The following is a 12,299-nucleotide window of genomic DNA, read 5'->3' as shown; positions in this document are numbered from 1 at the left end:
CGCAGTGGGAAGTTAGTAGCTTCTTGCAGTTTGGAATGAAATTCTTCAATTGTCAAAGTAGAATTCTGTAGAAGGAAAAAAAATTCTGTCTTGGTAACATAAAAAATGAAAACACTTAGCAAGAGAAACAATAGCCAAAATATTCTGTACAAAAATTTTGCTTAATACCATGTTCTTCCTAATGCAATATCAGAAAATTATGCATGTTACACAGTAAGTAAATATACTCATCTAAAAATATAGATGTAACTACATATGAACACAGTTTCACTGCAGTGGGAGTGAATCATTTTACAAACAATCCATTTATTAAGTATATAAAGAGCAGCACTGAACTCTCAGACATTCATTGTTCATGGCTTGAAGCAAGGGCTTGAGCATCCAGAGTGCCAAGCACTTCTTATATGGTGATAAACACCCTCACCGCCCCTGGATTTCAAAGAGTTAAGGGTGCTTGCTTTTCAAACAGAATTTGCCTATCCACATAGAATAGGAGGCACCATGGCAGTACAAACCCAATTGTTAAATTTAAAATGGTGCCCACTATATTTTAATTCTTGATAGAGGATTGGGAAGTAACAGGAGCATATTAACATATGTATTATAGATGTATATAATTCACTTTTTAAAGATACTTATTCCTCATCCGTTGGCAAATATATCTCAAAATTACTAAATCACATCCAGGACTATATCATACACTACACAACCATACTCAGCAGACTTTTTTATTACTTACATTCACTTGTACCTGTGCAAACCTATGCAAGGCAGTTCAGAGTGCAGGGAAATCACAAAGTTGTCACTGAAGGCATAATTTGAGGACAATGGGCTGCACAGGTCTAACTGAATAAGCAGGACCTCCGTTATAGGCGGTGAGGTTTAAGACAGAAAAGGTCCCAGCTAGATTTCCAGAGCCCAGATGGCATTTGGCAAATTAGAAAACAGTGCTACTTATAAACAGAGGAGCACATCTGATAAGAAAAGGAGTACTTGTGGCACCTTAGAGACTAACAAATTTATTTGAGCATAAGCTTTCGTGAACTACAGTTCTCTTCATCAGATGCATTCGGTGGCTCACGAAAGCTTATGCTCAAATAAATTTGTTAGTCTCTAAGGTACCACAAGTACTCCTTTTCTTTTTGCGAATACAGACTAACACAGCTGCTACTCTGACATCTGATAAGGAAATCACTGAGAAACAATAACATGGAATCCCACAAAGCCACCCTAAGGGTTCCATTTTTTCAAAGCAGAATCACGTAAGTAAGCCTAAAATTGAAGCTGTAGTTACTAAGCATGGAGAACTGTCACCTTCAAGCACACATTCCCATGAAGCTCATTACATTTTACAGACTTTGACTCCACTGTTTTTGCCAGTTACCTTAGCCCATGCAAGACAATTTCCCTCGCACACAGCTAATCCTACATTTCCACTGAAGTCAATGGGAGTTTGGGGTATGTAACCAAATGCACAGTAGGGCTCCTTGCAAGTCATGGAAGCATAACAACATTTAAGTTACAACATCTAAGGTGCACTTTTAGTTCATAGTTGTTGTTGGTTTGTTTATTTATCAAGGTACTGACCAGATTTATTTAGTATTGTACAAAAACATACAGAAGTGTGACATCTGTGGCCTGATATTCAGCACTGGTAGTACTTGAAGCTCAGTGGCAACTGAAGTGGTAACATCTGGAAATCAGACCACGAATTTTTATTTTCTAGTATATCCAAGCCCTGCAGAATGAGCTATATAGATTTACATGGGAGGCAACATTGTCAGTGGTAATAAGAAGAAACCTGAGTTCAATTTCTAGTGCTGTCAAAGGATGGCAAGTGATTATGGGCAAGTCATTTGACCTTTCCACATGTTAGTTTCTTGGGAAACTGGGAAAGTTACTCGAGATGTACAGAGAAACAGCATTGTAAAAAGTATTCAGAGTAGCAGCCATGTTAGTCTGTATTTGCAAAAAGAAAAGGAGTACCAGTGGCACCTTAGAGTCTAGCAAATTTATTTGAGCATCTAATGAAGTGAGCTGAAGCTCACGAAAGTTTATGCTCAAATAAATTTGTTAGTCTCTAATGTGCCACAAGTACTCCTTTTCTTTTTGTAAAAAGTATTATTTCTACATACCAGGAATTCCATACACCTACCATTATAAATAACATGATATACAACTGCAATACACTGGCTTAGCACGTTAAATCCCTCTTGCAGCTGGCCTAAGTGACTATGGACAGGTCTACACTAGAAAAGGTTATAACGATACCGGCAAATCCTCCTAGTGTATATTAAGCTTATATTTGCAAAAATGGTTTTGCTAGTACAGTAGAACCCCTATTTTACAAACCAGTTGGAGATTGAGGAGCTCATAAAAATAAAAAAAATTATAAAATTAAGCATCTCAAAATTACTGTAGGCATTGTGCATAGGTTGCAGTATGGTGTAATGCACTGCCTTTTTCTCTTCTTCTTGTCTTTCAAACTATGGCAAAGCAATTTCCAATACACTAAACACATGCTGACTTTTTCCTTAATCAACATCACTTTTGTTATGCAATTTTTTCATCACTAGGAAAAATGGTTTGTATAACTGGCCATTCGTAAGATTGCTGTTCATAAAATCCAGGTTCTATTACAGGACTTCTCAAACTTCATTGCACTGCGACCCCCTCCTGACAACAAAAATTACTACATGACCACAGGGGGAACTGAAGCCTGAGCCCCACCACCCCGGTGGGGGAGGGGGCAAAGCTGAAGCCAGAAGGCTTCAGCCCCAGGCAGAAGGCCTGTAACCTGAGCCCCATTGCCCAGGGCTTGGGCTTGGGCTTTGGTCCCAGGTGGAGTGGCTCAAGCTTTGGCTTTAGCCCCGGGCCCAGCAAGTCTAAGCCAGCCCTGGCGACCCCATTAAAATGGGGTCCCTACCCACAGTTTGAGAATTCCTGTTCTATTATATAGCTTATACAGATTTCCATGCAAAATAAGCTATACTGTACTATAAAAGCATTTTTATACCGGTATAACTGCTCTACATAACGTTTTCTGCCAGTTTAGACATGTTTTTATTTACTCATTTATTTTAAATCACACCCCTAACTGAAATTACTATACTGGCAAAAGTTTCTAATGGAGACCTGGGCTGAAACAGCCTACTACTTACTGACAGCTAGTAGATACTTCTATTATCTCTAATGGCAGGGTGCAGGAAGGCAGGTTCTCATGGTCCCAAGTTCCATACTCCCAGAATAACCACAGTGCATGCATGCTTCAACTGTTCATTACACAACTACTAAAAAATCTTCCAATTTTTAAAGTTAAAATCTATTATGAACAAAAAAAGATAATAGTCACTGTTATTTGCTTACCACAAGTCCTAGCACAAGGGTACGAACTCTCTCCCCAATCTCTGGTGAAATGTCATTGCCAAACTGCTGTAAGGTTGTAAGAAATCTCTTCAGTTTGCTGAGTTGCCTTGCTCCACAAGCTGGTGGTAACTGCTGATTAGCCAGAGAGGATGAAGAGGAAGATGATGGCCCATTGCTAAAGCCATTAGGTGGAGATGGAGCTCCATTTAATGCTGTTGGTGAATGGCTAGTGCCATTGGTTACTGGTTAGAAAAAAATGGAAAGAAAGAACATTTATAAGGTTAAAGTTTTCTGTGTTTCACCTCAAAATTGATTGTGTAACTCTGAAAATATGAGGTAGCTGATATTTTGATTCCATTGGTATAATTAAAGATAATTAGTCTTTTGATAGAATGACTCTCCACAGTTCATGTATCTTGCACAGAAGCTGGTAATAAATGTTGTATGGATCTGGATAGCACTAGCTCTCATATGCACACATGCCAGACACCTGAAATGTTTCCAGACCAGAACAAACATCATTTGGAGGTCAGTCTTTTGTCATGGGCTTATATTAGTGTAAATTTTTTTTAAATAAACTGCTCTGGAAAGAGTGCACATATATTTAGTGGAGGCTAAATTTATCTCTGAACATTTTAAATCATGTTTTGTACACATACCGGACAGCTGTGTTTATAAAAACAGGACTTTCAAGTTTTAACCTTATGCCACCCAATTAAAAGACTATTTTCTTTCACACATATTTTGTAGCCACTAACATACAAAAAGATGGATTTGTATAAAAAGATGCAACTTGTGCAATGTTCACTGTGAATTTATTGTTAAGATTGAAGGCTTGTAGCCAAGTCTCTGGACTGGGCCTTGGGCACAGATATGGATTTTCTTTCCTGGCTCTACCTCAGACTTCCCACATGGCCTTAGACTTAGCCTCTTCATGTCTCAGTTCTCTTTCTATAAAACAGGTCTGACACAATGCTGCACAATGCTGTTGTGTGGAACCTATTAAATGATTGTGAAGTGTTTTGATTTTGTGGTAATGGGAACCATGTAAGTACCTTAGACAAATATTATCATCATCATATTATTAATGATCAAATAAGAGGCTATAACTCACACATATTTAAGAGAGAAGGGGGATTTGCTTTAGTGTTGCTATGCTAGCCTGTCTAGTTTTTAAATTCTTGTTCTCATTCTCCAGAAATGTACCAAATTAAGGCCATCTTTTTCCCCATACAGACCTACCCAGAAACAGTCATCCAAGCAGAGTGTAACTGCTGTGGGTTTGCTACTTTAATAGCCAGAGCAGCAGAGGATGAGTTTTGGGGCAAGGGATGGTCCACACATTTTAGGGCAGGAGGGCCCCAACTGGGATACCCTACCTTCTTGTGCAGATTACACTAGCATTCAAGCAACAGCCCTTAACAAAAGTTAGTGCAGAACAGCTGTGCCCTGGAGGGGCACAAGAGACTGTACCTCTGGTGACGCTGTTCCTCACACACAGGAGTGAACAATATATTCCATCTAGTGCGGTGGAACCAGGGCCATCCTTAGGCATATGCAACTGCATAGGGCACCCGAAAATTTGGGGCACCTCTGGATCTTAGTGTCCCCCCTCGCACCTCTTCCTATCCCTGTTCTGACCTTTCCTGCAGGCTCCCACCACAGCTGGCTGCTGCAGCCTGGTGAGTCTTCCTCTGGAGGGGATCTAATACTTAAAAGTGAAAAAGCCTTCCAGCCTGCCAGACCTATTAGCACAACATTGAAACTGTTAAAGAGCCATTCAAGTGGTAATGACAGGTTTCAGAGTAGCAGCCCTGTTAGTCTGTATTCGCAAAAAGAAAAGGAGTACTTGTGGCACCTTAGAGACTATGCTCAAATAAATTTGTTAGTCTCTAAGGTGCCACAAGTACTCCTTTTCAAGTGGTAATGAAGCCATTTAACAGGCATTTGCCAACCCGCAGGTATATACTGTCAGTTTCTGAAAAACAGTTCTACATTACTATAATAGTTACTCAGAACATGTTAGTCTACAGGATCTTAGTTTAAAATTTGCTTTAAAAATATTTCATTAGTGTGCTGCTGAAGATTATAAAATCACATCTCTAAAAAATCCTTGCATAGCTTTTAGATGCACAAGCTGAGTATTCATCTTTAGTCTTAAGTGCTTGGATCTCCAGACATATAGTTTTTTAGATAAATCCTTCAAAAGACCATCCCTATCTAAAATACACATGCGAGCCCAGGCTGCCGTCAGGCATGGGGCACAAGTTTAATAATACTGAATAGGGCCCTATAAAACCTAAGGACAGCCCTGGGTGGAACAGACAATGTGCCAGACATGCTCTATGGACCAATGTAGTGGCAGAACAGGGCCATTTGTTGATTCTTCTGCTGGGCAGGGGCCACTCATATTCCAGCCTTTAACAACGACCTTGCTTTTGCAGAATCAATGCATCCTCATAGCCACCCAAAAAATGAATGAGCCCCAAATCTGGCCCATGAGATACCATAAAACATTCTTCCACAAATAATAAATGGAGAATCACCTACATGGGAGAATATCAAATAACAAAATGACAGATGGATGCTCACTGAAAACACTTAACAGACAGACTGGTGATACACTGAGCTTACTACTCTTTACATCACAAACATTATTTTAACATTTTCTTAGTCACTGGTCTCTCTCAGACAATGCCTATGTTACTTAGGCTATGTCTACACTTACAGGTAGATTGGCACTGCTGTGATTGCTGCAGTGGTGTCGATTTAGCAGGTCTGGTGAAGTCAATGGCAGAGTGCTCTCCCATCGACTCTGGTATTCTAGGTACCTGAGAAGAGTAAGGTAAGTCGACCTAAGTTACATTGATTTCAGTTACGTTATTTACATAACTGAAGTAGCGTAACTTAGGTCGACTTACCATGGTAGTGACCAGCCCTTAGTAACAGGGAGTTATCTCTCGCATAGCCATCCCTATTTGTTGATCACAACTCTTCTTTCACCCATTTTGAGTGCGGCCAACTCTCACTAAATTTCAGCAAATTTACTACAATTCTGAGGCATTTTCAAAGTGATTTCTGCCCAAGCAGTAGATATGGCAGCAGTTCCATTTTGAGGACACTAGATTCACAGATTCCAAGGCCATTGTTACCATAGATTGACTACCTGTATAACACAGGCCATAGTATTTTCCCCAAAATAATTCCTAGCCTTTAGAAAAACATCCAATCTTGATTTAAAAATTGTCAGTGATGGAAAATCCACCATGACCCTTGGTAAATTGTTCCAATGGTTAATTACTCTCACCGTTAAAAATGTATGCCTTATTTCCAATCTAAATTTGTCTAACACCAGCTTCCAGACATTGGATTGTGTTTACCTTTTTCTGCTAGACTGAAGAGCCCATTATGAAAGATTTGTTCCCCAGGTAGATATTTATAGACTGCAATCAAGTCACCCCTTATTCTTTTTGATAAGCTAAATAGATCAAGCTCTTTGAGTCTATCACTATAAGATATGTTTTCTAATCCTTGAATCATTCTTGTGGCTCTTCTCTGAGCCTCTCCAATTTATCAATATCCTTCTTGAACTGTGGACACCAGAACCAGACACAATATTCCAGCAGCAGTCTCACCAGGGTCAAATGAAGAAGTAAGATAACCTCTCTATTCCTTCTCAAAATTCCCCCGTTTATGCACCCCAAGATCGCATTAGTTCTTTTAGCCACAGCATCACACAGGGAGCTCACATTCAGATGACTATCCACTACAATCCCCAAATCTTTTTCAGTCACTGCTTCTCTGGATAGTGTCCCCCATCCTGCAAGTATGGCCTATACTCTTTGTTCCTAGATGTATACATTTACATTCACTCATATTAAAATGAATAGTTGGCTTGTGCCCACTTTACCAACTGATCCAGATTGCTCTGTAAAAGTGACCTGTACTCTTCATTTTTTACCACTCCCCCAATTTCTGTGTCATCTGTAAACTTTATTAGTGATGATTTTATGATTTCTTCCAGGTCCTTGATAAAAATGTTAAATAGTGTAGGATCAAGAACCAATCCCAGTGGGAATTCACTGGAAACACACCAGCTCCATAGAATCATAGAATATCAGGGTTGGAAGGGAAGTCAGGAGGTCATCTAGTCCAACCCCCTGCTCAAAGCAAGACCAATCCCCAACTAAATCAATCCATGACAATGCCCTGTTTACAATTATTTTTCAAGACTAATCTGTTAGCCAGTTTTTAATCCATGCAATGTGTGTCATGTACACTTTATGTGGTTCTAGTTTTTTAGTCAAAATTTAATGTGGCAACAAGTTACTAGAGAACACAGTTCCTAGGTTGGGTGGCTCTGCAGAGCTTCAGCATAAGAACGGCCATACTGGGTCAGATCAAAGGTCCATCTAGCCCAGCATCCAGTCTTCCGACAGTGGTCAATGCCAGATTCCCCAGAGGGAATGAAGTGAACAGGTAATCATCAAGTGATCCATCACCGCTCGCCCACTCCCCATTTCTGGCAAACAGAGGTTAGGGACACCATCCCTGCCCATCCTGGCTAACAGCCATTGATGGCTATTAGCCAGGATGACTCAACTCTAGTGTGTGTGCAGAGTAGGGGAAGCAGTATCCAAACCCGGCAAAAGCAGAGAGGAACTGCCTTAGGGAAGCCCTAGACAGTAGCCACAGCAGCTCCAAGCCATGCTTCTCTTAATGCTGCATTGGGGTGGGTATCTGAATTAATATAGTATATTAAATACAGTAAAGATTGTGAGGCACTTAGATACTATGGTGATGGGAGCCATATAAGTACCTAAGATAATGTAAGTGAGGATTTGGAAAGGATGGGAGTGTGTCACACTATCCAGCAGGACACAGGTTCATATGTCCTCTGCCTCCTCACTCACTGCTCTGGGCTCTCTATTCAGTCCAGACAGGAGGGGACAAGGAGCAGTGGACCACGGAGAATGACTTAGAAGGCCCAGCAAAGAAGGGAGCACAGAACCTGGGGAAGGGGCAGGAGAAGCGGGCAAATACTGTGTTCAGAGGAGGCAGTAGATAGGGATTGTTTGGGAAGCCTGAGAAAGTGTCTACAGAGAACAGGAAGCAGTAGAAGAGGCCCTTCCTTTGTGAGTACATTTTCCATCTGGAAACACACACACACACACACACACATATACATACATGGTAGAGACTAAGGATGGCACTTTTTGAAACTAATTAAACAACAAAAAAGGAAGGAATATACAATAAATAAATAACATAAATAAAAACAACTTTTGTTTTAAATTTTATCTCAGTCCCATGATGGTCAAATTTGCAGGTTGGCAAAAGTCTGTGTTGTTGACAAAACAGAATTTAATATTTGCAATTTTCAACAAAACAGTGAACAAGTTAGTGATTCTTCTTCTGTAAACACCAATGGGCCCAGAAACTGATACACTCGGGCTGTGGACATTCACATATTATTGGGAAACAGACACTAGAACAGTACTCGCAAAAAAGAAAAGGAGGACTTGTGGCACCTTAGAGACTAACAAATTTATTTGAGCATAAGCTTTCGTGAGCTACAGCTCACTTCATCGGATGCATTTGGTGGAAAATACAGTTAAAATCTCCCCACTGTATTTTCCACTGAATGCATCCGATGAAGTGAGCTGTAGCTCACGAAAGCTTATGCTCAAATAAATTTGTTAGTCTCTAAGGTGTCACAAGTACTCCTTTTCTTTTTTGCGAATACAGACTAACATGGCTGCTACTCTAGAACAGTACTGTTTGTACTGTAACTTGGCACTGTTGTAGGCACATGCCAGATCGCCTGAAGATTAAAAAGCTTTAAACTTAGAGGTAGGCTTGATTATAAACAGCATGAGGAAAACAAAGGAATCCCCTAAAATGCATTGGTTCACATAGATTCTAGACTTATCCAACAAACTCAAATTCTGCAAAGCCTACAGATACTGATTAAAGGAAAGCTATGTCCTCTTCTTTTCGTTATTGATAATAAAGAGTTTTATAGAATCCATAATTGTGCTTGGCATTTCACACAAGATACAAGTCATAGCTCTGATGAACTTACAATTTACTATTGCAGTCCTACAACAATTTAAAGAACATGCAAATCTTTAAATACATGAGTAAATCCCTGAGCCTACTCATATGCTTAAAGTTAAACAGGTTTATAAGTCTTTGCAGGATCAGTGCCTACGAATGAAATGTATGCCTGTGCAGAGGGCTAGTACAAATATTATTCACCATTTAAGTCGCATGTAAATCCTCCAAATAGGGCTCCCCTGGGATTTAAAAGGTGCAGAGACCTCGCACTGGCCTTCTGCACAGGAGTAAATTGCATGTGCTAAATGGTGTACCTGACAGACAAGGAGGGAGCAAAGGACAAGGGTTGCAGAAATAACATGGTGCCATTACTGTGTGTACGCATACATATGCCTACATGGTTCACAAGTATTTACATTAAAAAATGTCAACACACTCTTATTTTTGTATTATAACAATGCAGTGTCAGAGACAAAAATATTTATTTTTAGAAATGGGGGAAAGACAATAGAGTGTTTCGTGAATAGTGACCCAGGTATTGGACCAGATTCTGATCTCAGTTACATCGATATAAATGCAGAGTAACTCCACTGATGTCAATGCAGATTTTTTTGCATTTATATCAGGTTAACAGAGACTGGAATCTGGTCCACAGTGACTGAGGTAAGTCAAATAGTCACAGGCTAGGGATTTGCAGATTCAATGTGACTCGTTTGAGATAAAAAAGATATTTCAGCATCTTTAGAAAACATAGTTCTAGAATGACAGTTAATGTAATTCCTGGTTAATGTTTATTAATTTATTCTTTCCCCCTCAAAAACAGTAAAGCAGAGAAGAAAGTCTCCATACTTCTTTTATCAGGAATGATATAATTGGAGCAAGAGTGCAGGGGAAGTTAGCACTGACTATTCTTTCACTGTGCACCCAACCCACCAATAAATTAGGACACTTCTGAACTGACTGGTTTCACAGATTAAAATGTACTAATCTACAGTGTTCTTAGTTTTGCTTAATGACTTTATTGCAGTATAATGGATTGCTGCTCTAGTCATGTCATATAGGGCTCTCTTCACATAATTTGATTTCTGACATACAGGAAAAATCAAAATCTCACATGCAAAAGAATATGGAACAAAGGAAGAAAATAAGTCTAATTACACGTTGTGGGTGTGAATGAACTGGTTCTTGGAGCTCCTTGGGTAGTGGGAGGAGGTGGCATTGTTGGAGGCGTCAGCCTGGATTGCGTCTTCACATCCACAGGTGAGTCTGGCATTGTGGAATGCTTCTCAGTGCGATCTGTAAATGAACACACTACTTTATTTCTCCAAATACATCAGTTCTGAATAAAAAGGTTAACCATGAACTAAGCAGCTTTAGCAGCTTCTGCGGAAGATAAACACACTTATCTACTCCAGCTTGTTTTTTCAAGATGACATCGTTGAACTGCACTTAAGAAGGTGTAACACAGATAGGGCCTCATTTATAAACAGGATCGTATTATCTTGTGTTTTTATTTCTAGCATGTGCAAATGCTACCCCAAAAAACAGTATTGGAGCTGCAATAATGTTATCTCACTTGACGGCTTTAACATTAGCCAAAAGGAGAAATTAGATGAATAGTCAGGAAGGTAATAAATCCCCTTATGACAACTCTGGAAGAACAAAAACCTGAAAAGCTTTTGTACAGGTGAGATATTGGCCATAACCAGCGCTCTTCATGACTGGTTTTCCCTGTAGCACCTGCTGCCTTCTTCATCTTTTGTCTTTTTAAGTATAACAGATACCAGGGTTAATAGTGCCTGTATCCTGCCCAGGTTTACTAGTCCACCTCCTGGTTCTTTTTTAAATCAACAAGAAATAAATACCATATGCCATATAATACAAGGTATCTTTGGCAGACACAGGACTCGTGCATTTATACTAGACTATTATTAATATAAAAACACTGTAACTGTTTCAACTTATACCTTTAACATCAAGGACAATTGCAGGCATCCTCCAATTTTGGGAAATTTAAAGAAACAAGAGGAAAAAGGACTTGACAGTTCTCTTGATGCAAGATATTTGCCACTGAAACTACAAGATTTAACTCTGTTTTTACACCTAAATTCAAGAGGTACATCTGAAAAAAAAATCTTAAAATTTGTATATCAAGAATGGGAAAAATAAAGCAACACACCATTTACCTATTTAAGGCCATATTATGATTGCCTTACTCACATCAGCAGTTCATTGACACTCCTGGAGTAAGTAAGATGATCATATTTAGCCTTTAATGGTCATTAGCTACTAATGTAACTTTTCCAAAGTCCTTCCCCATGAAAAACAATTGCAAAAAATATTTGTTCTTGAAAAGATGAGACCTTCAAACTGTCGATAAAAATGGATACAAGATACACACAAATACATACATAAAATTAAATATACACACACATTATATTATACATAACATGCACATACGTGTATTAAAGAGAGATTCCAGTAATATATTTTTCAATAGAAATATTTTTAAAGGACCCTTAGAAATAATACCAGTTCATTTAATGTATAAAGAGCAAGTAATACCAAAGAATGTTGTGGTCCCAGTCCCTTATTGTTAAGAAACTACAGAAATATGACACAGCCACATATTCTGCAAAGTTTTGCAGTTGCAGAAGCTATATTCAACATTTTCTTTCTCTTTTTGAAAAAGACCAGTTTCTATAAAGAGAGTTAAGTTAGTTTTTTTCAGACTTTGGAAATAAAAAACCCTAAGAATGAGAAGCTAGAATCATATGAGCGGAAGGGAATATACTTAGTAATCATAGAGGTAAAGAATCTGCAGTGTTGATCTAAGGTCAATCATCTCAGAAGTGTAGTAAACAGTGTCCAAA

The 12,299-nt window shown here is 39.1% G+C and overlaps 1 protein-coding gene across 14 annotated transcripts in view; it reads right to left on the bottom strand.

Annotated features, from left to right (window-relative positions):
• Nucleotides 1-12,299, bottom strand: part of RUNX1T1 (RUNX1 partner transcriptional co-repressor 1) — a 144,315-nt gene that overhangs the window by 61,135 nt on the left and 70,881 nt on the right. For 13 of the 14 annotated variants that reach the window (XM_038388544.2, XM_043507624.1, XM_043507619.1 and 10 more), the window contains 3 exons: nt 10,585-10,722; nt 3,367-3,608; nt 1-65 (listed from right to left, as the gene is read on the bottom strand). The exon at nt 1-65 is cut by the window's left edge and continues 25 nt beyond it. In XM_038388544.2, the coding sequence (XP_038244472.1) occupies nt 1-65; nt 3,367-3,608; nt 10,585-10,722 (445 nt within the window). Of the gene's footprint in view, nt 66-3,366; nt 3,609-10,584; nt 10,723-11,612; nt 11,668-12,299 lie in introns of all 14 variants that reach the window. The other variant, XM_043507623.1, reaches the window with a different exon arrangement.

Source organism: Dermochelys coriacea, chromosome 2 (assembly GCF_009764565.3).
Source record: "Dermochelys coriacea isolate rDerCor1 chromosome 2, rDerCor1.pri.v4, whole genome shotgun sequence".
Classification (NCBI taxonomy): Eukaryota; Metazoa; Chordata; order Testudines; family Dermochelyidae; genus Dermochelys; species Dermochelys coriacea.
The sequence above is the reverse complement of the archived record's forward strand: the minus strand, read 5'-3'. Positions and strand labels throughout refer to the sequence as shown.